This window comes from Hevea brasiliensis, chromosome 12 (genome assembly GCF_030052815.1).
Source record: "Hevea brasiliensis isolate MT/VB/25A 57/8 chromosome 12, ASM3005281v1, whole genome shotgun sequence".
NCBI lineage: Eukaryota > Viridiplantae > Streptophyta > Magnoliopsida > Malpighiales > Euphorbiaceae > Hevea > Hevea brasiliensis.
In genome coordinates, this window is record NC_079504.1 from 19,661,857 (window position 1) to 19,689,849 (window position 27,993).

General features: G+C 29.9%; 1 protein-coding gene across 1 annotated transcript in view; it reads right to left on the reverse strand.

Moving 5' to 3' along the window:
- The window catches only part of LOC131171117 (disease resistance protein RPV1-like), a 44,581-nt gene extending 16,671 nt beyond the window's left edge, over window positions 1–27,910 (reverse strand). Inside the window, exons 1-2 of the mRNA XM_058130574.1 lie at window positions 27,300–27,910; window positions 20,308–21,379 (exon numbers count right to left, since the gene is read on the reverse strand). Coding sequence (XP_057986557.1) covers window positions 20,308–21,379; window positions 27,300–27,784 — 1,557 coding nt within the window. The 5' untranslated portion in view covers window positions 27,785–27,910. The remainder of the gene's footprint in view (window positions 1–20,307; window positions 21,380–27,299) is intronic.
- Window positions 27,911–27,993: the final 83 nt, after the last annotated feature.

Sequence of the window (27,993 nt, forward strand, 5' to 3'; positions counted from 1 at the left end):
CAGATCCATCTCATGTTTTACAACCTCAAACCATGCAATTTAGGAATGATATGTCATATGAGGAGCAACCAGTAAAGATTTTAGATCGACAAATTAGGAAACTCCGATCTAAGGAAGTGGCTTTGATCAAAGTCTTGTGGCATAATCACTCAAGTAGTGAGGCCACATGGGAGGCAGAATCTGAAATGCGAGCAAAATATCCTCACTTATTTGATTCTTCAGGTTAGAATTTTGTCTATTTAAATTCGAGGACCGAATTTTTTTTTAAGGGGGGAAGTATGTGGAAACCCATATATAATTATTATTTGTTATTATTTTATTTTAATTAGCTTACAATAATTTAATATATTTATATAAAAAAATACATATATATATATATTTTATTGGATGGTTTGCTTATTTATTTTTAGATATATATATTATTTTTAAAATTAAATATATATCTGCAATCTGAACAACCCAGTTCAATAATAACTCTTATCCCATTCTACACCTAATAGAACCCTTGAAATATATATATATACCCTAATCATCTCTTCTGCTAAACTTTGCTCTCAAAACTTGATTGTCACCTCCTTTTCCTATCAAATACTCTCAACAGAAAATCCCTAAATTTTTCCTTCTCTATTCATCACCTTCGATTCTGTTTTCAAGGTAAAAATTCTCATTCTTTATTCAATAATGGGTAAATTTGATTTTATTTTCTTCTCTTGATTTGTTACAACTACTTTAGAAATTTATTTTCTCTTTGACCATTGGTATTGAATTGGGTTGATCATGATTAATAATAACATTGAATTTAGATTTTATATATATATATATCCATCGAATTCCTATGAATTCGTCCCTGTTCGTGTTCACCGAATCATATATATATATAACCATTGTCTGTCATTGTCCCCTGTTCATCCACGTCCACGTCCACGTCCACTGAATACGTCCCTGCGTGTGTATATATATATATATATATATATATATATATATATATTAAAGTTATTTTATTTTATTATTATTTAATATTTTTCTTTTATATTTTGGGTATGTAGGAGATTCAAATATTCATTCTGTCAGCTGAAATTGTCTCTCTTTAATTGAAAATAACTACTGTCTTGGAGATTCCAGGTGAGTGGTAATTATAGTACATGACACCGTTTTAGTCCCTTTTAAAATTTCTTAGCATTAAGTTTGTTATTAAATGAAATTTTAAATCAATATTTTAACAATTATTTTATATGTGATTTTCTAGAGTTTTATTTTATTATTGAATTTTATTTCGATTTTGATTAAATAATTGATTTTGTCAACTATCTCTGCATTAGACCCATTAGGATTCTGAGAACAGGCCTTTAATGTATTTATATTGATTGATATTTGACTATAAAATTTACCGATGTGTTACACTGAATTGATTTGAGATTGATTTTATTTTATTGACTCTCTGAAACTATTGAAATACACTATTGGAATTGTGCTATCAGTTATTATTTGCTATCTAAATTTTTTATTGATTTTGATTGATTTGTATAAATTGATTTTCTATTTCGAATTGGTACACGTGCGATGTCTGTTTACATTATCCGCCCCGCCGTGTGGACTATCACGGTATTAGGTTGCATTGTCAAGTCATGCATCATTGCAGTTTATGGTTTGCATTAGTATCATATGCATTGATATCTGTGAAGGAGGAGGAAGCTATCTAATATCTGGTAGCGCGCTTACCATCTGGCCTTTGGTGATGTGGGGTATCATCACCCTGGTGCACTGTACCAGAAAATTTTGTTGAATGAATTTCTTTTATATATATGTTTTATGAAGTTATTTTATTAATTATTTTGACAGCATGAGCATGATTTTATTGAATAGAAAATTTATTGTGAAATTAATTAAGCGTCTGCCTGTTCCTATTCCATTGTGTGCTATAATTATCATTCACTAAGCATCTAGCTCAAATCACGTTTTCTCTATCTGTTATCTGTTTCAGATCAGTAGAATTCTGCAGCTGATCCAAATATTCAGTCCATTTTTTGGAGAGGGACAACTTTGATTTTGTTCTCATGGTATGCCCGAATTCATGTTTTCTCAGGCTAATAATTAGTTTAGTTTATTGAACAGTTTAAATTTTTATTTGAAATCTGTAGAAACTCCGCAGTTTACTTATGGGATATTTATGATGTTTATTCAGCATTTTATTTATTTGGATTTTGTCTATTTTTGGGATTAGTAAGTGACAATATATTCATTCAAGATATTCTGATAAGGCTTGCATGATTTAAGAATACTTAAATTATGCGCCGGTCACGGTTCAGAATTTTGGGTCGTGACAGATAATTAACTATAAGTAAGAAAAACATAACATAAAAAGTTAAATGAGCCAGGAGTCACAGCGATGGGTGACCTTCCGAGAAGTGACTACGAAATAATAGATACCTAACATATAAAATTTTAATCCAATCTAAATGCATCACATGTATTAATTTTCAAATCTAAATTTATTTCAAATTCAATTATATATTATTAAATTTATTATATTAGATTTTGTTCAAAAGAAATATCCACAAAAATTTGACAAATTGCCATCCCTGAATTATCTGCATATATTCTTCAGATATTTTTTTCTACTTTCTTTTAAATACGAACAAAAAAAAGGTAAATATAAGAGAGGCCTAAAGACTTTTTAAGTTATAATTATTGACTATAGCTTACAGGTAGTTTCAATGAGAATGATATATATAAATGCAGAATGCTGACACAAACAGAGAATTAGAATTTGTCAAATTTTCCCTCATAAGGACAACTCTTGTAGAAGAATCAAATTAAAAAAAAATAAAAATAAAAAATAAAAATACTTTAACTGATAGGACTTGGCACGATTCCTAAATTTCCGAATCAAATGAGAAACTATACCGAAACTTAAAACAAAAAAGTTCATTACTATAAAAAGCAAATTATATCAAAATGAACTTGTATTATTGTATTTATTATTTTAGTTTGATTTTAATTCTTTATCAAGAATCAAGCTAGAATCGAACTAAAGAATTTATTTATATAATTTTTAATATTTTTTAAATATATTTTATAGTTAAAGAAACTACAATGGACCCATCATTTTCTACTCTTGCTCTTTCACCTGATGGAGCAGAGCATTTTTGGAGTGTGCGCATGTGATATATATATATATATATATATATATATATTAATGCAAACGGGATCAAAAGGAAAGTGAGAGGAAATTGGGAGGCACTACTTTTCTAAAGTATATGAGAGAGTTATTGCTTCTTTTAATGCAGACGGTGATAAGAGGAAGGTGAGAGGAAATTGGGAGGCACTACTTTTCTAAAGAATATAAGAGAGTTATTGCTTCTTTTAATGCAAATGGGATCAAGAGGAAAGTGAGAGGAAACTGGGAGGCACTACTTTTCTAAAGTATATAAAAGAGTTATTACTTCTTTTAATGCAGACGGGATCAAAAGAAAAATGAGAGGAAACTGAGAGGCACTACTTTTCTAAAGTATGCAAGAGAGTTATTGCTTCTTTTAATGCAGACGGGATCAAGAGGAAACTGAGAGGAAACTGGGAGGTACTATTTTTCTAAAGTATACAAGAGAGTTATTACTTCTTTTAATGCAGATGACATCAAGAGAAAAGTGAGAGGAAAGTGGGAGGCACTACTTTTTTAAAGTATATAAGAGAGTTAAAGTGAGAGAAAACTGGGAGGTACTACTTTTCTAAAGTATATAAGAGAGTTATTGCTTCTTTTAATGAAAATGGGATCAAGAGGAAAGTGAGAGGAAACTGGGAGACACTACTTTTTTTAAAGTATATAAGAGAGCTATTGCTTCATTTAATGTAAATGGGATCAAGAGGAAAGTGAGAGGAAACTGTGAGGCACTACTTTTCTAAAGCATATAAGAGAGTTATTGCTTCTTTTAATGCAGACTTGATCAAGAGGAAAGTGAGAGAATACTGGGAGGTACTACTTTTCTAAAGTATATAAAAGAGTTATTACTTCTTTTAATGCAGACAGGATCAAGAGGAAAGTGAAAGGAAATTAGGAGGTACTACTTTTCTAAAGTATATAAGAGAGCTATTACTTCTTTTAATGCAAATGGGATCAAGAGGAAAGTGAGAGAAAACCGGAAGGCATTACTTTTCTAAAGTATATAAGAGAGTTATTGCTTCTTTTAATGTAGACGGGATCAAGAGGAAAGTGAGAAGAAATTGGGAGACACTACTTTTCTAATATATATAAGAGAGTTATCGCTTCTTTTAATGCAGATAGGATCAAGAGAAAAGTGAAAGGAAACTGGGAGTCGCTACATTTCTAAAGCAACTCTTCATTATTTTATTCACTCAACTTCAGCTTTGTAGGCTTTTGTCAATTAGTCAATTCCATTTAGTTAGCGTGCGCATGTGAAGGGGAATATTAGGTTTGAAAAAAAAAACCCTTTTTATTATTTGTAAAAATATCTATAAAAATATATTTATCAAGATATATATATATATATATATATATTATTACTAATTCATATTATGTTGTGGTTAATAATTTTTAGTAATATAATTTACTTTGCTTGTAATTTAGTAATGACAATATCTTATTAATTTGTTACTAATAATTTTTAGTAAAATATATTCATTGTTAAATTTATAAATAATTTTAATTTCAAATCTAAATTAAAATTTTAATATTAATGTAATAATAATTCTACTTATACAAAAAAAATCTTATTATAATTTCTAACAAAATAATTCTATAATCTTAACCCTATTAATTCATTAAAAAATTATTTAATTTATTATAATAAAATTAATAAAAACCTTAAACACTAAATCTAACTTTTACTAATTTATTTTATTAATTGTTCTAAATATTTACAAACTTATAATATAAAAAAAATTATTTTAATTATATATGTGCAGGAAGGAGGGAAGAATAATAGGATAAACAAAAAAATCTTAACATAATTATAAAATTACTAGTATAAATTAACTGTTTAATTAACATAATTATAAAATTATTATTCAAAGATTAACTATTTAATTAAATAAAAAAATTTACATTTATATAAATAGAAATGAAATTATAATCCTATTCATTAACAACTATTTTATTTATTACAAATTTATAACTTTGTTACAAATTTAAATATATTTTATATTTAAATAAGTATTTATATAAACGAATTCGAGTAATAGATATTTAATATATAAAATTCAAACCCAACCTGAAAGCATCATGTAACACCCCTATTTGCATAGCCTAGTACATTTTACTGTTCCGATGACCGGTGTCGGTCCGGATAATTAAGGGGATTAAAACCACATCTAAGACACCTAGATAAACCCTGAACACAAATAATTAGTAATTACCAGATAATTAACTATAAGTAAGAAAAACAGAATATAAAAAGTTAAATGAGCCGGGAGTCACAGCGATGGGTGACATTTTCGGGAAGTGACTACGAGGTTAGCCTTAACTCAAATTTCGAACCGAAAAATGTGACGCTGCGGTCCTTAGCACTATTGCGAACACAGTGAAAAAGAGAAAATCACAGAAAAGAATTGTTAAGCAGATCAAATAATTAGGTCAAAGATCCAAAAGAAATATCTAATAATGTGCAAACCGGATTAAACAGGTGAAGGGCGATTTGGTCAATTCACCCATAGAGCTGACTACGTAATTGTCCAATAAAATCGAAGAAAAGAAAATTTCGGAATCAGGAATTAAATTTAAGAAATAAGGAAAAATGATTGAAAAAGAAAAAGAAAAAGAAAAGAAAACTTTATTTACATTATGCTTATCTCACAAATATGACATCATAAATGGATTTTCTTATTTTCCACCAATTTTGACCAAGTCAATTAAGTAAAAATACACCTAAAATACATAAAATTAAAACAAAAAAAAATTCACTCTTCTCTCCCACAAGTTTCGGCAGCCTCACCCTCTCTCTCTCTTCCATTGCTAAAACCACCATTAAAGCTTGGCAAAACTAGAGTTCACCCAACTAAACACAAATATATATTGATAAGCTTGATAGACAATACATATTTCTTAGAATAGGTAGATGAATAGACCCGAACTCAAGACATCCCCATTCTTTACACCTTAAAAATACAGGAAAACTAACCAGACTACCCCTTATTTGGCCTTGATAGACAATATTTGCATATTACATTGCAACTTTGTTATATAAAACACTCATAATTTTTTAATGAGAGCAATAAAGATAATAAATTTTAATTTTATGCATCAATTCAATCTGAATCTTTTTTTATCACACAAAATTTAAAATAATTTAAACTCGAATGCTTATTAAAATTGAAAATTTAGTCAAGGATTAATATGATAATTAGTATGACCCGAACTAAAATGAATCCATTTAGTTCGATAAAATCAATTTAGATTTTGATTCAATAAATTGAATGAATAATTTTATAAAAAAAAGTTAATATATTCACACAAAATAATTGGTAAATTAATTCTAATAACTTAAAAACCTTTTCTTAGATAACATGAATTAATCTACAATCTAAACTAACTTAGTCCATTAATCTTCACTAGAAAACGACACATTAAATGTCTAGTAAATCAAAATAATATGAAATTGAATTTACCTAACCGCCAGATTTGCCACCTATAGAGAGTGCACTTAAAACAAAAAATTATATAATATTGATGAAAGTTTCAATTTTTTAAATTTGAGTCTTTTAATTTTAATTTTTTAGATAAATTGAGTTTAAATTAAAATTTTTAAATTAATAAAAAATTAAAAATAAAATAAATAAACTTATCAAATAAATAAAGAGACCATATTTAACATTTTGCCATTTTAATATAGAGCTTATGCAATTAGAAGTGCAAAGATTGAAGAATTTCCCTTCCAGGCCTACGTGTTGCATGATGAGTTTTTTTGAGCCGTATCCAAAATGATGGAAGAAGCGGAAATTGGAGGCAGGAGCTGTGGTTGGCTACTACGCGGACCAGTTGAGAAGAACACGTAAGAACAGGAGCCATATCGTTTGACAAAAAGCTTTATCGTTTTTATTCTATTAATAAATCATAAATTAATTATAAATTTTTTTTTATTTAAAAAAATAAACGGTCATAATCATCAAATTATTGTAACTCCATTTGGGAATGAAACGGAGATGGTGAAAAAATTATTTTATAGGCAAAATGGTAATTTTGATCATTTTCACTCCACTTTTCCACCAAAATTACAAGAAAAATGTTAGTGGCTTAAGAGAAAATTTTTCTTCGACTATTTTCTCCTCCTCCATTTTTTCTCTTTTTAACAAGAAAAAAATAAAAGTTTTTTCAAAATTCTTCCCTCCCATTTTATATATTTTACAAAAATATTTTTACTGCTTAAATCCATCTTATTAATGTTAAATAAATAGTATCTAAATCTTTTTATAAATTTATTAATAAAATATTTTTTACGTGTGGAATGAATTTTTGACCTGCTAAGTAAATAAAAAAATACATATTAATGGACTGTGACTTGGCAAAGATGCTAAGATCCCAGTGTGAAATGATGAATTGTGCCCCTTTTTAACTTCCAATTGAACCCATTATAATGAGAAATAAAAATTATGTATATAAAAATTGAGTGTATTTAGAAAATAAATCACTATGCTGTTAAAAATAAAAGATTACTTTAAAAATGTAAAGGCAATACTTGAAAAAAAATGAATTGATTGCTTGTTTATAAGAAAAAGTTAATTTGTACATTTAAAAATGTAAAGGTTTGCTTGAAAAGTAAATGTGCAGTGAAAGTTAATGAAATCTTGATTGAAATTAAATTAAAATCTAAATTGTTTGAAAATGCAAATTGCGATTGATAATAAAAAGTAAATTGAGAGTTGATCTATAAACTATAGAATGTTTGTTAATTGAAAAGAAAATATTTGTTGGTTTTAATTGTTAATTGGATTGGAAAGGGGGCTTTTATGTTGTATGTGTTGCTCTTAATCTAATTGATGTTGCTCGATGAACACGCTTACGACACCCAATACTTCGTTGCTTTAACTACTCCTAAGATTAGCCATCGCTATTAATTGCTCTAACTTGCTCAACCATGTTAATTAACTATTCTTTAACTTATTCAAAGCAAACTGCATCTACTTGGTTGCTACTTATTCTTTTAAGTCATGAATCTTGGACTTTGGATAAACAGAGCAATTCATAATTCCACTGAATTGATGCACCAAATGAAAAATCATGACTAGAGGGTATGATTCAAATGGATTTGGCAAGGAGCATTAAAATATAATAATCAGAGATTGATCTCAAAACAGTCCAATACAAGTCAAATAAAAGTAAATAAAAAGCATTATGTTTCTGACTTTATCACGAAAAAGCAATTTCTTGGTTCCTTCTTGGAGTTTTATAAAAAGCCCCATATTCATACTCCAATTTCTTAATTCCTTCTTGAAGTTTTACAAAAGGATTTATTAGAATTGTAAAATGAATCCAAATAGGCGATAGAATCTTTACATGAGATTTGCGTTATCAATGCAATTAACTATACATATCAATGAGAATTATATGTAAATGTGGAATACTGACACAAATAGATAATTAGAAATTGTCAAGTTTTCTCTTCCAAGATAGACGAATGAAACTAAAAAGAAAAAAAAAATAGAAATACTTTAACTGGGCAGGTCAGGTGAATTCACAAACTTGAGATGTTCATTGCATCACTTTTGTGGCAATTATATATATATATATATATATATATATATATGTTTTAAAAACAAAAGGAAATTGCATTAAGATAAATCATCATAAGAAATCATGAGTGACAAGACCTCACTTCTAGAGATTAAACTAAAAACTAAATTATGTGCTAAGCAGTGGACAACAGTGTAAGCCCCCACTCCTGGAGATTTGACTAAAAACTAAATTGTACCCCAAATTGTATGTGTTAAGCAATGGACAACAGTGTTCACTGATTTATCAGTAGAAGAAATAGAGCAGAATTAATTAAGAAGAAAATTCATAATCAGTGACAATAGAATCAAAATAAGAGAGATCATGCTGATTGGAGTGGAGAGCTTGTACCATCAGCAAAGAACCAGACTCTAAAATTACATCGCGAAAGCCCTTACAAGTATGTTTGCCACGCCATACACCTGATAATCAAATAATCAAAGCTCCTCCAATAAAATCGAAGCATCTCCAAAGGAATCTCAGCGACTGCATCCAGAGAGACACAAATCAAAACATATCCATATTCGATGTTAAATATCCTTGACGTATCTAAAACAAGCTATATGATACAAAGCAGGCAGAAAAGTGACAGGCAAGAAATATATTAGCGCTTCAAAAATCTGATAATCTCAGTTCTTGACATGCTTTTGCCCATAAATATGTGCCACAAGAAACTTTACAAGAGATCCACTAGAAGGGTATTTGCAATTCTGCTAGTCGTTGACAAGAAATCCTAGTATAGTAAACTGCTTGATTTGTTTCTGATGCTGATGGTTTACTGTCAAGGTACAAGTGAACAAAGAGCAAAGGAAACGCCACAAAAGGGTCATAAAATCTTAGAAACATGAACAGTGACCTTCCATTCACCATTATTCACTATGCATATATTTCTTGATTTAGCATTGACCACGAGCCACATGCACCATTAAGGAACAATAATGAAACTAAAAATAAAAAGTAAAGCAATACTTCTCTCAATGAGCGAAAAACAATACATCAATATTAACCCTGCTAATTCTGAACTTAAAATAAGATTAAAATTACAGGAGTACTTATACTTGCTTCCATATTGGAACTAGTATTATCAGTTTGCAGGTTTTACTTTTCATATACGATAAAAATTTGCAACAGATATAAATTTTCCTCAGATGCAAATGCACCAAAATTACAGTTTAATTTTCCTTAGATGCTAATGCACCAAAATTACAGTGTAAATATAGCATGTTCTCATTCTTAAACATTCACAACATGGTAGTAATCTTATTATAGAAAACGACAACAATTGCTGCATTTTACGCACCTGCAAGCATTTAAGATGGACAAAATTTCCTGCTTGCCACTGTAATTTTCTTGAGTTGCCTTATAAGTGACAACATGAGGCTTGATTCCCTGCTTAGTCATCTCATCAAATAAAGTCACAGCAGATTTCACTTATAAATTCTTGCACTGGGCATCTATAAGTGCAGGATAAGGAACAACATCAGCATTCAATCAAGGTTGAATAAGTTAATAAATTAGGTGATATGCATGCCCCTTCCATCAATCAAGCTAAGAGGTTCTTGGAGAGAGAGAGCTTCAGTGATTTTCGGATCAGGTGGACCAAGAAGCTCAATTAGCAAGCCTTAATCAGCTGTCCTCTCCAATCACAAAGAACCCAACCTGCTCAATTTTGTTATGATGAGGACGGGAGGAAGCATCTGTATTGCATTTCAAGAATCCCGAAGCAGGCTTGTGCCATTTCAACAAATCAACCACAGAAACTGTCGAAGAGTAGTCAAAATGGGATGGATGGTCACTAACTTGGGCAGCTAATCACTGATTCAGGAAGAAGGAAGCAGAGCTTGTAATCTGATTAGAATTCCAAAGCGCTTCGTTCCTGTTTTTCCAAAGAGACCAAATTAGAGTGCATCTTCTGTGAGGAAAGTCAATTATAGTCACACGAATAGGCTCGAAACCTGAGTTAACAGAGTCACTACCACTGCATCTGCTGTGAGGAAACTCAATATCTCATTTGGAGGATCAGGCCAGAATTGAACACAATGAGCTGCAGAATGCAATTTCACATAAGAGCCTTAATTTCAATGCCACAAGTTTCAATGTGCTAAAGAATCAGCAGTACAATTCTTCTTCTGAAAACATAAACTAAGTACACTCCATCAAGAAAGGAAATCATGTTAGAGATGAAACTTTAGCTTAAAAAAGTTGAATATACATACAAATATTTCATGATCCATGCAAGAAATTGAATATGAATGTGAATAAAAAGGATTTTAGAATGGTGGAAGCTACTGTTTCTCATAAATTGCAGAGCATTTTCATAAATTACAGATGCTAATGATGTCAATAAATTAGAATATCAAAATTTTATTAAAGGTGAAATTATTTCTTTATGTCACTTTGCTAAGAGGTGAAGAAACTAATTTAGTTACAGATGTGTGGGATACACTAGATATCAAAGCTCCTATACATACATAAATCTCCAGATATGAATATGCAAATTAATATTTCATAATAATTTTTGTTCAAAATTCATTTTAGTTACAGATGTGTGGGATACACTAGATATCAAAGCTCCTATACATACATAAATCTCCAGATATGAATATGCAAATTAATATTTCATAATAATTTTTGTTCAAAATTCATTCAAACAATTGTATCCATACCCATAAGTGCACTTAATGGCGTTAGCCCTTTTCCCTCGATTTGTTAACAACGCGATAGTTCAATAATCGATTTGTCATGAAATTTTCTTTAATCCTTGAATTGAAAAAGCATGAAAAACAGGTTACTATATTGTGCTTTCCCCAAAAATTTAACAATTTATACATCTTAATTAAATTTCTTTTTAGAGCTAAATTGGATTTGAAATGGAATAATTGTCTCTATATTCATTAAAATATCTTTTTTTTCTTGTTAAATATGATACTGCATATGGATGATCTGAATTCTCAGACTAAAAATATCTTAATTAAGGTACACTAGTATTATGGGATGATTAGAAAAAAAAATTATTTGTCATAAACAATAATATAATTGAATTAATCTGGACATTATTTGTCATGAACTCCATACCATCCAAATCCATTTATAAAAAAAATCTTTATTCTCCTATACCATTCCATGAACTCCATACCATCCATATCCATGTGAAGATTATTTGTCAATAAGTTTTAGTGTCTATAAATTATTTTTAGGACTATAAGGAGCAGAGATACTGAAATTGTTTTAAGGACCTCAATCAAGCCAAAAGGAAAGAAAAAACAAACAAACAAACAACACCACTGATGGAAAGCATAGGGAAAAAAGGGACAACAATGATGGTGAGCATTAGTGATCAGAAAAAGCAGAACCTGAGATTTGGCAAATGATTGCATGGTTTTGCAACTGACAGCGGGAATTACACGATTGAATCATTTATTAAAATTTGTCATCCATCCTTATGTTAAAACCGGTTTTCTCCATCCCATATGTCAATTATTCAACAAATTCTGGAATAAATCACTTCACAATTAGGACAAATAGAACACAAATTTAGCAATCAAATAAATTGGTTTACTAATTAAGAAGTTGATGATTTTAGCTTTATAAACAGAGTAATTCATAATCCCACTGAATTAATGCACCAAATAAAAAATCATGGCTAGAGGGTATGATTCAAATGGATTTGGCCAAGAGCACTAAAATATAGTAATAAGAGATTGGTCCTCAAAGAGTCCAATAAAAATCAAATGGAAGTAAAAAGAAAATGCAATATGAATTTTTTTTTTCTTTCTTTTTTTGTGGATCCTTACCCTAAATAAAGTAAAGATCTTAAAAGAAGGCACACACTCCCTTCAAAGTTGGTTTTGATGAAAGAAAGAGCTACATAAAATCATTTAACGGCTGCCTAAAGGATGGTTTATAATTTAATAGCTAGCAAAAGGATTGGAATCTTCATCAAAGAAAAAAAAATCATCAAATACAAAACCAAGATTTTTTACTTGTTTTTTCTTTAACTAGCGTACAAAGCAAAGGACTAGATTCTTGTTTCTAAAGTGACACAAACCCAAGAGCTGCTTCTGCTTTGCAATTCATTCTTTCCCCACTTACCAACTTAATCACAGAAAGAGTGTTAGAAAATTTTCATGGTCCTACGAACTCAACTAACATAACCACAAAGAGAAAAATCACGAAGCACTATGTTGAAACTTACTAGAGGAGGTAACAACCTTAACAAGTGTCAAAATGGGTTTGTGAGTTTATTTTTCCTCTTCATTTTCAGCCGCAAAAAATTTTCCATAGAAGAGGGTGAAGCAAAATAAACATACACTAAACATTCTCTAATGGTAAGAAGAGATCTACATGATAAACAATAACATGGACAAACATAGAAAGAAACATCACAGCACAGACACGTACACAAATTTAAATACTACATACGCATAGGAAGAGCAAGGATGAACAGAGTCAAGGAATCAACTATACGTATAAAACTCCTTTCTTCCAAATGCGTAATATTATGACTATGGACATTTGGACAATAATTGAGGTGTTAATGGTGCCAGCTACAAATTTTAAAAAATTTATAATTGTATACAAATTGCCTAGAAAGAGATCATGCAATTTTCTCTCAAAGAGGTGAAGGAACAAAAAAAAAGAAAGGTCAAACAAAAAGGAGAGGGTGCACCAACAGAAGAAGGTAACGTTAACATATGGGTTCAATCATATACAACATAAACTAAGTACACTCCATCAAGAAAGGAAATCATGTTAGAGATGAAACTTTAGCTTAAAAAAGTTGAATATACATACAAATATTTCATGATCCATGCAAGAAATTGAATATGAATGTGAATAAAAAGGATTTTAGAAAGGTGGAAGCTACTGTTTCTCATAAATTGCAGAGCATTTTCATAAATTACAGATGCTAATGATGTCAATAAATTAGAATATCAAAATGTTATTAAAGGTGAAATTATTTCTTTATGTCACTTTGCTAAGAGGTGAAGAAACTAATTTAGTTACAGATGTGTGGGATACACTAGATATCAAAGCTCCTATACATACTTAAATCTCCAGATATGAATATGCAAATTAATATTTAATAATAATTTTTGTTCAAAATTCATTCAAACGATTGTATCCATACCCATAAGTGCACTTAATGGCGTTAGCCCTTTTCCCTCGATTTGTTAACGACGCGATAGTTCAATAATCGATTTGTCATGAAATTTTCTTCAATCCTTGAATTGAAAAAGCATGAAAAACAGGTTACTATATTGTGCTTTCCCCAAAAATTTAACAATTTATACATCTTAATTAAATTTCTTTTTAGAGCTAAATTGGATTTGAAATGGAATAATTCTCCATATTGATTAAAATATCTTTTTTTTCTTGTTAAATATGATACTGCATATGGATGATCGGAATTCTCAGACTAAAAATATCTTAATTAAGGTACACTAGTATTATGGGATGATTAGAAAAAAAAATTATTTATCATAAACAATAATATAATTGAATTAATCTGGACATTTTTTGTCATGAACTCCATACCATCCAAATCCATTTAAAAAAAAATCTTTATTCTCCTATACCATTCCATGAACTCCATACCATCCATATCCATATGAAGATTATTTGTCAATAAGTTTTAATGTCTATAAATTATTTTTAGGACTATAAGGAGCAGCGATACTGAAATTGTTTTAAGGACCTCAATCAAGCCAAAAAGAAAGAAAAAACAAACAAACAAACAACACCGCTGATGGGAAGCATAGGGGAAAAAGGGACAACAATGTTGGTGAGCATTAGTGATCAGAAAAAGTAGAACCTGAGATTTGGCAAATGATTGCATGGTTTTGCAACTGACAGCGGGAATTACCCGATTGAATCATTTATTAAAATTTGTCATCCATCCTTATGTTAAAACCGGTTTTCTCCATCCCATATGTCAATTATTCAACAAATTCTGGAATAAATCACTTCACAATTAGGACAAATAGAACACAAATTTAGCAATCAAATAAATTGGTTTACTAATTAAGAAGTTGATGATTTTAGCTTTATAAACAGAGTAATTCATAATCCCACTGAATTAATGCATCAAATAAAAAATCATGGCCAGAGGGTATGATTCAAAGTAATTCATAATCCCACTGAATTTTTTTTTTCTTTCTTTTTTTGTGGATCCTTACCCTAAATAAAGCAAAGATCTTAAAAGAAGGCACACACTCCCTTCAAAGTTGGTTTTGATGAAAGAAAGAGCTACATAAAATCATTTAACGGCTGCCTAAAGGAAGGTTTATAATATAATAGCTAGCAAAAGGATTGGAATCTTCATCAAAGAAAAAAAAAATCATCAAATACAAAACCAAGATTTTTTTACTTGTTTTTTCTTTAACTAGTGTACAAAGCAAAGGACTAGATTCTTGTTTCTAAAGTGACACAAACCCAGGAGCTGCTTCTGCTTTGCAATTCATTCTTTCCCCACTTACCAACTTAATCACAGAAAGAGTGTTAGAAAATTTTCATGGTCCTACGAACTCAACTAGCATAACCACAAAGAGAAAAATCACAAAGCACTATGTTGAGACTTACTAGAGGAGGTAACAACCTTAACAAGTGTCAAAATGGGTTTGTGAGTTTATTTTTCCTTTTCATTTTCAGCCGCCAAAAATTTTCCACAGAAGAGGGTGAAGCATAATAAACATACGCTAAACATTCTCTAATGGTAAGAAGAGATCTACATGATAAACAATAACATGGACAAACATAGAAAGAAACATCACAGCACAGGCACATACACAAATTTAAATACTACATACGCATAGGAAGAGCAAGGATGAACAGAGTCAAGGAATCAACTATACGTATAAAACTCCTTTCTTCCAAATGCGTAATATTATGACTATGGACATTTGGACAATAATTGAGGTGTTAATGGTGCCAGCTACAAATTTTAAAAAATTTATAATTGTATACAAATTGCCTAGAAAGAGATCATGCAATTTTCTCTCAAAGAGGTGAAGGAACAAAAAAAAAGAAAGGTCAAACAAAAAGGAGAGGGTGCACCAACAGAAGAAGGTAACGTTAACATATGGGTTCAATCATATACAACATAGCAAATGTTCAGCATAACATATTATGCAGATTTTAAATAATAGAAGCAAGATTCAAATGCCTAAGTTTCTACAACTAGGGATTCAAACTTCTTTTGAAAAGCAAATTTTGCAAATTAGTAATGGATTATGCAGCATTAGATCATAAAAGCAACTCACCTGGAATGGAAGACTTATAGTCGCTAATTAGTTTGTGCAAGAGAGGGAGAAATTGGAGGCTACAAAAACCATAGAGCTTCTGAATCGTTAAGTGGAGAAAAGAAATGGAAGCCGAGAGTAAAAAAAATGTTGTATAAGAGAAGCAGTTCTTGAGAAAAGAAAAACGAGAAGGAAAAATAAATCACAAGCGGTAGAAATTGTTAATTAGTATCTTAGGATTTCTTTTATTGGAGTATGAAGATACTGTTTCATATAGAATTCCAAATAAAATCTATTATAAAGCAGCAAATGAGTTTTCATTGCTAAGTGTGGAATAAACTGGAATATATGCATCTTTACCACTTTATGTGACATGCAAAATACTTCTACTAATAAAATCACTATGTGTTCGTAATTTCACCAAAGGGACATGTAATCATAATTTTGAAAATCTAAATAATATAATTAAAGACAGAATAAGAAAGAAATTCACATTTTACAAAACTACTTTGCAGACCAAGAAAATTAATTGAATTGAAATTACTCTCTGAAAGAAAAAGGAACCGGACAAACCAAAATTCCGAAGTATTTTCTTTTGAAAAATAAAATCGAACCAAAGTAAAAAACTAAATGAATTGAATTAAACCGAAATAATTGGTTTGATTCATTTCAATCCATTGGTTCTCCAAATCTCAATAACCAAAACAAAACAAATCCAATATTACAGATCACAAGATTCGAAACAAATCAAACATAAATCTTTAGATTTCAAAGCAAATCCAACACTACATATCAAAATAAATTACCAATATCATCCAAAAATAACAAAATCACAAGAGATAGAGAAGGGTTGGTATCGGAAACGACTCTGGAAACGTACTGGCAAGATGGAGAAGGCCGAGGTTGGCGTAGAGTGAGTCTGGAAGACGCCGCTGAAGTCGCGAGAGATGGGCTCGTGAGACTCGCCAGATCAGAAAGTTGATGCCCAAAACAAATGAGACTCAACAGATCAGATAGTTGATGCACAGATTTGGAAGACGTCGATGCAGCTTGCTGGTGGTGATAGGGGCAAAAGAGCCAATATCAGAATAAAATCAATTTGGTTTAATTTTTCAATTTAAACCGAAGAATCTCATTCAAATTTCAAATCATCATTAATAGCATTTTAATTAGATTAGATATGTAAGATTTTGAATGCCAAAACATTGTCATATATCAAAATATAAAAAGGATATAAAAATATAAAAATGGAGGTGACTTACAGGAAAAGAGAGCCGCAAGCCTTAGTTCTCCACAATTAGTAGGGACGGATTTCAAAGAAATTTGTAGAATTTGGGAGCAAATTCACATGAAGAACTTGAAGGAACCATAGTAGCATCGTAGTTAATCCCATCCTGAGCATTTGAAAAGTAATCTTCCATAAAGAAATTTTACCTTAATCTTTTAGGGTGTGTTTCCACCTCCTGGTTGCCATTGATATTACTGGAGTAGAAGTCTTCCCTGCATCTCTTATTGTTGGCATTTGTTGTTTCTTCTAATTGCTCCAGAAAATTGGCTTCTCTGCATATGTAAGGATTACATTTGTTTAGCTAAACTTTGTCACATAACAAGTGGAATCCAAACCTTTTCACTTCCCTCTTTGTCATATAGTCGGTGCCCATATTGTCGGGCCAGAGGTAGAATGTTGCCTTGTTCTCCATGTCACAATTTTGTTTGAGCCAATCTAAATAGGACATGTCACGGCCGCCGTACCAAAAGAACACATGATCTGATTCTATGGTATTTTCCAAATAGAAATATTCACTTGTAGAAATGGCCTCTCTGACGCCATTATTGTTTTCGAAATAGCTTACACATTTTAAGCGTAAACGATGCACACAAAAACCAGGATCCTTGAATTCTACAATAGCACAAAAAACAAAGCCCAAGAACATATTATTGAAGCAACCAGGAGGGAACAAAGTTTCTATTGAATTTACCGGGCCTTCACAGCTCAACCACTCAGGAATTTTGCCTCCGGGTAAACCAACACAAAAATAAGGATAAAATGCTCCATAAGGTCTAGCAATGGCTAATCCATCACATCTAGCAATGGCTAATTCTTTAATTCTCCGGAGAGCATCTGCCATAATGGTGCCACGTGCATTTTGGTCCAAATTTAGGCAATTACAAAAATTCAATTCATAACCATATTCCCTGCATTCTTCACGATATTTTATTGGTGCAATATATGAAGTTGATACTGACTTTTGGAGTCTCTTGCAGTTCTTTAAACTCAGTCGTCTTACTGATGACAAAGAGGCAGTGTCAGGGGGAATTTCTACAAGTGCAGTGCCATCTAGAAGTAACTCCTTTAAAGAGCATAAACCATACAAAGGAGGCAATTTCTCAAGATTTGAACAGCCATTGAGATTCAGAATCTCAAGGCGTTTCAATTTGCAAGTGCTATTTGGGAGACTGTTGAGCGTTTTACATTCACTCAAATCTAACTCAATAGAACCATAATTTGATGAGGGCAATACTTTTGAACTTTCCATAATCTACGGAGACATGATGAGATTTGGGCAGAAACAGATATAAAGTCTTATAAAAGTATTGCAATATATAATTCTTGGAAGACTTCTAAGGTTTTCGCAATCGCTAGTATCTAAGACCAAAAGATTTTCAAGAAATTGGATAGATGACGGAGACCACTCTTCCACTCCAGAATCAGCGAAATTTAAAAATTTTATGCCTCTCGGCATTTGTGGAAGACTTCTCAACTTTGCGCAACCAGCTAGACAAAGAGAATCGAGTCTTTTCAGGCACTGAATGGATGATGGAATCTCAATCAAACTCCCACAATCACAAAAATTTATCTCTTCCAGGCTTGTCATCATAGAAAAATCAGGGACTATTTTCAGATGCTTTGAGCGAGTAAGATCAAGAGATTTTAAGTTTGGCAAACACTGCATAACACAAATACACGAAATAATTTTTAACTATAAATTGTCAGAAAGCCCATATATAGACAGTCAGTGGCATGCAAGGAGGGGCAGCTCATAATTTTTCATAATTTTTTTTATCATTCATAATAACATAAAAATCCTATATCATTTATTCCTATCCATTTTTCATATTTTTCATAATTTTAAAATGCACTTTCAAAGTAAAATTTATCTTTAGTTAAAATTGAAATTTTAATTAAGCAAATAAAAAGCATAATTATATTTTAATGATATATTTTTTTAGCTACAAATATTTACATTAATTATAAGAAATAAATAATCAATTTACAAAAATGTAATGAAATTATTTATTTTTATTATATTTTTTAGACTATATAGGCGGCAACAATACATTAATTTAATGTTAGAAAACATTTTCATATTTATAAATGAATTTTTTCTAAATTAAAAAAAAGTGTTATATTATTATTATTATTATTATTATTATTATTATTATTATTATGTGCAAAGATAAATATGTTCCTTTATATTTTTCAATTAAATTAATTATTTTATATAAACATATTTTTCCTTTAAAGCCTAAATCCAACACCGTGGACATTCTTATACATACTAAGTTTTGGATTAGATTAGAATTGTAGTAGAGAAACTTTCTAATAATTAAATTAAATCATTAGCCTTTCTAAATCATATGATATGATCAGCCCTTTACTAAAGGAAAAAAAAAAAAAGAAATTATATTAACCACATATGTAGGATTTGTTAACAAAAATTTTACTCAATAATATACAATTATGACTATAATATAGTTAACCCTAAGATTTTCTATTCAATAAATTCAGTAAGTTATTTACAAAATGATGAGAAAAAAATTACTTAAAATATCTTGAAATTTTTCGATTGGTGAACTCTAAAATTTTTTTTTTTTTTTTTTTTTTTTTTTTTTTTTTTAAATCTAGGGGCTTAGCAATAAAATTTTTAATTGATGAAATTGTAAAGGGAAAAAATGAAACAAAGACAGATATATATGCAAAGCTTACCGTAGATCCATTCCAGAGCTCTTCAACTTCGCTACGTGGCATGATGAGGTGGACAAGGTTTTCCCTGGAAAAATTTAATGGCAAAGACTTGAAAGGGTATTTTTCCCAATGAAGTAACCTCAACTTGTTAGGAAGACATTTTAGACTTGAAAGGGTATTCAAGTTGGGCATTCGTGAGAAGACTGAATCATTCAAACGTACCCTTCTAATTTCAGACAGGTTCAAAAGTAGGCCTTCAACTGCTTCATTTGCCTAACAATCAATATCACAGAGAAAGAGGAAGTTATACATCAATACTTTGCAAAGAAATACCTTGTAATTTCTTTTAAATGATATCATAATGTTTTACTTATATATACCTTATTATTAGTTGAGGTCAACATATCACAGATGTCATTAGAATTGCATAATATGATACCCTTCCGCCGAGCAATATCTTGACCCATTTCCGCTATCAGATCGTGCATCTCTAACATGTCATCCACAATAGTTACGAGACACCTATCCATTAGACGAATTATTCCCCAATGTGTATGAAAATCACAACCAAGTATATCTTCTACCATGCTTTTGTGATCTCTATTGAAGAAACAAGCAATATATAAAAATATTTTCTTCTCCATTTCATCTAAATCATTATAACTTATTTCTAAGACTTTCGTAATCTTGCAGTCAGGAAATCTCTTCAGTTTAGTCAATGCACTTTCCCATTCTTCAGGAGTCTTTTTGCACAAATAGGAACCCAAAACTTTGAGAGCTAACGGAACACCTTTACAATAAGTTTGTACCCTTTCACACAACTCCATGTATTCCACCGGAGGATGCTTTTGTTTGAAGGCTTTCATACTTAACAGCTGACGAGCATCACCATAATTCATTCCCTTAACCTCATATACTTCTTCAGCACTGCTAAGGACTTGTTTGTCTCTACTTACTAAAATGATTCTACTTCCCAGCCCAAAACAATCATCATCATTTATAGCTAAAGCTTCTAGTTGCTCTGGATCATTAACATCATCAAGAACAGCAAGAACTTTCTTCCTATTAAGTGAATCCTTAATGAAAGTGGGTACCACACTGAGCATTTCTATATTTCTAATTTCAATCCCCAAGAGTTCCGAAAAAAAGCTTTTTCTTAAATCAACTAGCCCATATTTTTCTGATTTTTCCCTAACATTGCGAAGAAAGCAAAAGCAATCAAATTGATTACATATTCGACTAAATAGAATTTCAGCTATGGTGGTCTTTCCAATACCACCCATTCCCCAAATTCCTATTACCCGAATGTTTGTTGGCTCAATACATAACAATGACATAATTTTATCAACATGTGAATCAATCCCAACTAAGCCCATAGAATCAGCATACGATCTGGAAAACAATTTCTCCAGAATGCTGTCAGCGACTTCTTCACATAGTTGGGATTCATGCCTAAAACAATAAGATGAATAGACAATGTAACAAGTCCATGATAATAAATAAAAGAATAGAGAAAGAACATATACAATTTTAACAACTTGATATATAATTTTAATATATGCATGAGTATAGATTAAAACTACAGGTCATGTATCATTTCATACAAATACAAAAGTAGAGGAAATAAATGTATTGACAAATATTTTTAAAGTAAGGTTTTTATTATCAAATCCTTCCCAGAAATTAAGGTTTTAATTATCAAGTCCTTTCCAGAAATTGAGTGAAGTTTTTTATTATCATTTTGGCATTTTAAGTTCTTGGCTGGAAAGTTTAAAGGTTCCATAATTAGTTTTTATATTATACAGGTGCAGAGCTAAAAACAGTTGGAATCCCATCAACATCAGAGGGGCTTACGCGAAAGAACCAATCGCCTCATTAATTAAGAAATATTTAAATTTTCTCTCATGGGGACTGTAGAAGGGGGGCGTGAGGCGAAATATCATCCATTAGAATTATATAAAATGCACCAGGTAATGCCCAGGAAAGATGGTGGAGTCACAATGGTCTCACTTAAGTACCACCTCCTTAGACAGCATTTCCTAGACATGCACTTCATACAATCCTAATAGAATCAAACCACTGGTAAGTACCGTCTTCCCATAACACTACCACGGTACTAAGGATTTATGCCACGAAGGCATAGATAGACAGGAGTCGCCACCCGGGTAATAACCGGGACATATTCAGTGTTTCTTCCGAGGGTCATGGATGGCAACTTACTCCTTGCAGAGTTTCCACAACCGTCATTACCATAGCCCAATGTCTAGGTTCGGGATAGTGGGTACGTAAGGGGAAGGTGTTAGGCACCCCTTACGCCTGGTCTAACCTCGTTAATTCGAGTGCCAGTCCTCTACTAATGTTTCTAGAAGTCTTGTTTATTATTCATTTATTAAACTTTATCCTAAAAAATGCAATTCTAATCCTACACACGCAAGTAATTCACAAAAGGGTTGTTGTTTACACACAATTTTCATGCACAAGTAATTCCTATCTATGGGGTTGCTAATTATTTAAATGATATTTACCAGATGACTAAAATTAATTTATTATTGAGAATTTAATTTACAAACAAATTCAATTTCAAATAACCCTACGTTTCTATTTAACCTAATTAATTAATTTTCACCAAGTTACCCTAAGGATAATTGAACTAAGTTAATTATGTACATGTGTAATTTATTCTAATATCACATAAGGCCCAAACAATCACAACCTAATAAAGATTTCTAACATGCAAATTTATTTTACAATTACTAAGTATTAAATTAAATTTATTTACATGCCAATGTTAGTTTAATTTACAAACAAGATTAATTTTAATTTACAAAGTATTTATTTAAATTAATTACATGCAAAAGTCAGTTAAATTAAAAACAAAGTTAATTTTAATTTACCAAATAAAAGTTCTATTATTACTACAATTTCATGCCAATGGTTATTCGATAAGTTTAGAGTTACTTACCTGTTGGTAAATGCAGTTGCCATTGGGGCAAGCTACCCTTAAAAAAGGGTCTTCTCTTCTAGTATGGCAATGATATCCCTGGCTTACTCCCATTTAGCTCCATATAAGCTCCACGCAAATGCCCTCTTTGGTACTTACCTTAGGGTTACTTATCAATTTTGTTTGTAATAAAAAATAAAGAAACTAAAGAAAATAAAAGAAATAAAGAAAATATTAATAACAATTTACATTGGATTCTAACTCTAGTCTCCTAAAGGGTTAAGATTCCTAATTAATTACAACTACCTAATGGTCTAAGTCTTCTAACATTATCCAAACACTTCATAACACTTCTTGAATTAAAAGAACACAGAAAAAATAGATCAAATATCAATTAAAACCCAAGAAAATACAAGAACATGCATAAATATACAATTTTTAAATTCTGGCAGATTAACAGTAGCAAGAAATCCAATTTTTTAAAAATAGTTATACATGCCTAAAAATCATAAAAAAAATTACAGAAGATAGCCTACATATCATACAAGATTATAAAATTTATAAATCAAACAAAACCCTAACCGAATGGTCTATATAAATCGTAACTTTTCTAAGTGACAGAATCATACTACTTTTTTGTAAAATTCATAACTCATTAACCACAACAGATATTAATGCGAAACAAATTGGAAAAGATTCATAAGATTCTGAAGTTAATTTTAGACACTAGATTTGCACAAAAATATTAAGGAACAAAGGAGATATGGGCTCTACAAATCGGATATCCTGCAAATCAGATTTTACAGGAACCGTAACTTCAAACAGCCATAACTTACAAAATATTAAAGCTTTTTTAGTTATTCTCGAGCCTAAAATTAATGGAATTTCGTGTAGAATATGAATATAATTTTTACAAATTTTTTACAGATTCAGAAAATAAAGAAAAATAATAAAAATACGAGAGACAGAAACTAAATATGTGCAGAGTTGTGTATCCCCTCAAATTAAACATGATTACATGATCTATATGAACATATAAAATAAATTGAAGACAAAGAGCATAGAATTAAAATATTGTGTGGCATAGATCTTGAAAAGAAAACAATAAAAACTGACCTTCCAGAAATCTTGTATGCAAATCTTCTTGAAGAAAAGAAAAAATAAGGAAGAACTCAAAGAGTCTTGAATATCTCTAAATTTCTTATAGCTCTGAATTTTCTCTTCCTCTTTCCTCTCATCCTCCTCTTTTTTTTTTTTTTTTTTTTTTTATCAGTGGGGTGTTTATAGGGTTTTGGAAGAGAGGTGTGATAGGATTTGGAGTCTCAAGGTGATAAAGTTTAGATGACTTAAACAACTACGATTGCAGAATTCGAATAAGACTGGGATATGGGTGAGGTGTTTCAACCAATAGGAAGACAGGAAAAAATGGAAGGCACCAATAGGGAGTGAGGAAGAAGTGTGGTAGGGTTTGGAGTCCTAGTGTGATCAAGTTCAGATAACTTAAATGATTAGGATTGATGAATTTGGATGAGACTGAAATACGGGTGAGGTGTTCCAACCAATAGAAAGAGAGGGAAAGAGGATGACACCAATAAGGAATGAGGAAGAGAGTGGGGCCAAGGAGTAGAGAGATATTTTGTTATTTTAATTTTCAGAAAATAATTAAATGGGTCCCATTTAAAATTCCTAACTAGGCTTTCTTAGGCCCGTGGAAGCCAATTAAACTTAGTTAGATCCATTTATGAACTACCCATATCAAATTTAAACAAAACAAAATTTTATTTAAATTAAATTAATTTCCCAAAAAGCGTATTATTTTTTTTTTCAAGATCATGCCACGAAATTAATAATTCAGTTCTATGCCTTCAATTATATCTTACAGTCATACAATTTTTCATCATCGGGTTTCCCACGGCCTCAATGCACATACTCATCACAAAATAAGGGTCTACAGGGACAACTTTTGTAGTATAAAATTAAAAAATAAAGATAACTTAACTGGATACAAGAAAGAAAAGGTGGGTTTTGTAGTATAAATTCAAAAAATAGAAATAATTTAACTGGATACTAGAAAGAGAAGGTGGGTTCATAAACCTGATGTCTCCGTTGTATATCTTTTGTGGCAGTTGTAGAGTCCTCTATAATTTGAGATTTTAATTATAAGATCTTAAACTCAAGTAACTATAATCTATAGTTAATTAATTATGCACCATATATTGTTCTATCACCATTAAGTATGCAGTTGTGGAGTCCTTCATTTGTTAATTAAGTTCTCACTAGGGGATATAATTACAAAAAGTTAATGATTAATTTAGACGGTAGAAACGAAATTAAACCTTAAAAAAGTAGAGATTGATTTTATATTTTATTTTCAATAAAATAGAATTTAAATATTTTATAAAATTATTAAATTTTTAAAATATAATTTATTAATAAAAATAAATTTTTATGCAACTTATTATTTAAAATATATAAAATTAAATAGGTGCTAGTATTTTTTGAATAATAATAATCGGGTTTATGATAAGTTCGAGATAATAAATTTTAATCGAGTTTAGAAAGGATTCGAGTTTTAAAAATATTAATTAGATTTGGATAGGATGATTTTCTCGATAGCCTAATCGTTACCGGTGTCGGAGCGTAGGAATTCAAAGTAGGAGGGTTCAATTTTTTTATTAAATGGAGTGTCCAATTAAAATATATAATTTATAAAAATAATATAAATAAAATAATAAAAGTTGATAATAAAATTTGTTTAGATTAAATTGATTTGTTAAAAATTAATTGAAATTGTTATTAATTTAAAAATATAATATATGTTTAATATTATAAATTTTTGAACTTAAAATGGCTTAAAATTAAAAAAAAAATTATCTAATTTAGTTTATGGGTACGTTGAAATTTTAGTAATGAAAGATTCTAATAATAATAATGAATTATGAATAAAAAGTTACTAAAGTTATTCAAATCGATAAAAAAGATAATAAAAGATCTAATAATATTGTCTAATAATTTAAATTTCAAAACATAAAAGTTAGTATTTATAGATTTATTAAAAAAGTAAAATAATGGAGATTTTTTTAGTAAAAATATTTATGTTTCATTGTTGATATCATTCTTTTAATAAAAAAAACAAAGGATTTAGAGTTTTTTTTTTTTAAATTACTAATAAATGACTAAAAATTTTTAAATATTGATCCTTTGCTCCATCAAAATTTGGTAAAAATAGTAAAAAATACTAAATTTTTAAAAATTACTCAACTTCTAAAAAATTTTAAAATTGTAAGGAGTCCAGTGCTCATCAAAATATACAGGGCAACAATTATTTTTTTTTTTTAAATTACTATTACACCCTTCAAAATTTTTGTAGAAATGAGATGTGTTGCAAATAATTAATCAAAGTCATACTGGTTATGAAGAATTACATGTTGCAATGTTTTTAAAATCAGATTGACAATTGAATCGATCTACTAACCATTTCACCGATTGGAAAGATTTAAGCAATTAGATTAATTAAAAAAAAAACTGGTTGAAAATAATTTAAATTTTGAAAATTTTTATTTTTCTATTGATAATTAAAATAAATAAATTGAATTAGACCAAACCAGTTGCCTGGTCTAGTTCCCAATTTAGAGGGTATTTGATTCACTTATTAGGTACAACTGATAGCTGATAGACACCCAAACAGGTGAATTATAGTATTTGGCAAGCTTCAAAAAACAAAAATGATAGCTGATTGCAACTGATATGGTATCCATCAGCTGCAGTTTGTATCAATTCTATTTTTAGAGCTGTTTCTCATTAGCTAATAGCTGATTTAGTTTTATTTTTTATTTTGACCATATTATTTTTTTTTTATTTAACTTGAAAATTAATATTATTAATGTTTTTATATTTTTTATTTATAAATTTAACATTTTAATTAACGTATTTTAACTTTGTTAAAATATTTTTTATTATCAACATAAAATATAAAATATTTATTTATATCTAAAAACTTAAAATTAATTATATGTTTTTCTATTAACAATAATAATTATTTTATTATCTTATTTATATTTTTAAAGTTATTTAATTATTTTAAATAATAATTATTTTTTGATTTCAATAATAAAATAAATAATATAATATAATAGATTAATAATTATATATTTATTTAAATAATATAATAAATGATATAATATAATGTAATAAATTTATAATTTTATATTTATTTAAATAATAAAATAAATTATATCATATATACCCTTATTAGTTATTTCACATATAACAGTAACAACTAAATATAATTTTACAAAAAACTTAACATAAAATAACTAACAGTAACAGCTATCAACGATTATCAGCTTTATTCAACAGTTAAACCAAACAAGCACTTAAACAGTTCAGCCAGCCAGCCAGCGAGTCGAGTCCAATACTGAAAACAATTACCTGTAGTCACTGGAAACCCATCCAGATAGATTGCCTGCTTCCATCAACGCAGTGCGCCACTTCTCCACAACGTCTAAGCTGTGCTTTGAATTTTCTTTGACTTTCCCAAATGCTTCTCCAAATTTCCCAGTCTGTTTTCTAACATCGGAAGGATTTACACGGTAGAAAATGGGTAAAACCTTTCGCCCTAATTTTTTCTCGCAGTCAATTATCTTCACTAGTTCATCTAGGCACCACCGAGAGGATGCATAATTTTCTGAGAAAATTACTACAGAAATCTTGGATTCTTCAATCGCTTTCATGAGCGCTGGCGAGATCCCTTCTCCTCTCTCAAGGATATCGTCTATGAATGTTGTAATATTTTTCCGGCAAAGGGCAGCATGAAGGTGACTAGTAAAATTGTGACGAGTTTCAATTCCCCTAAAGCTAAGGAAAACATCATAGCTAGTTTTACAGGAGAAGGCTAAAGATGAAGTAGAAGCCATATTTGACAAGCACGGTTTTGTTTGGTAGAAAAGAAAATAGAGGAATTGCAGTGAAAGATGGAAGAATGCTAAACCTTGGAACTATTTATAGTTGATCTGAACCCACCATTTTCTATTCTTGCTCTTTCACCTGATGGATTGTGTATATATATAAAAGAGAGTTGTTGCCTCCTTCAACGCATATGGGCTCAAGAGGAAAGTAAGAGGAA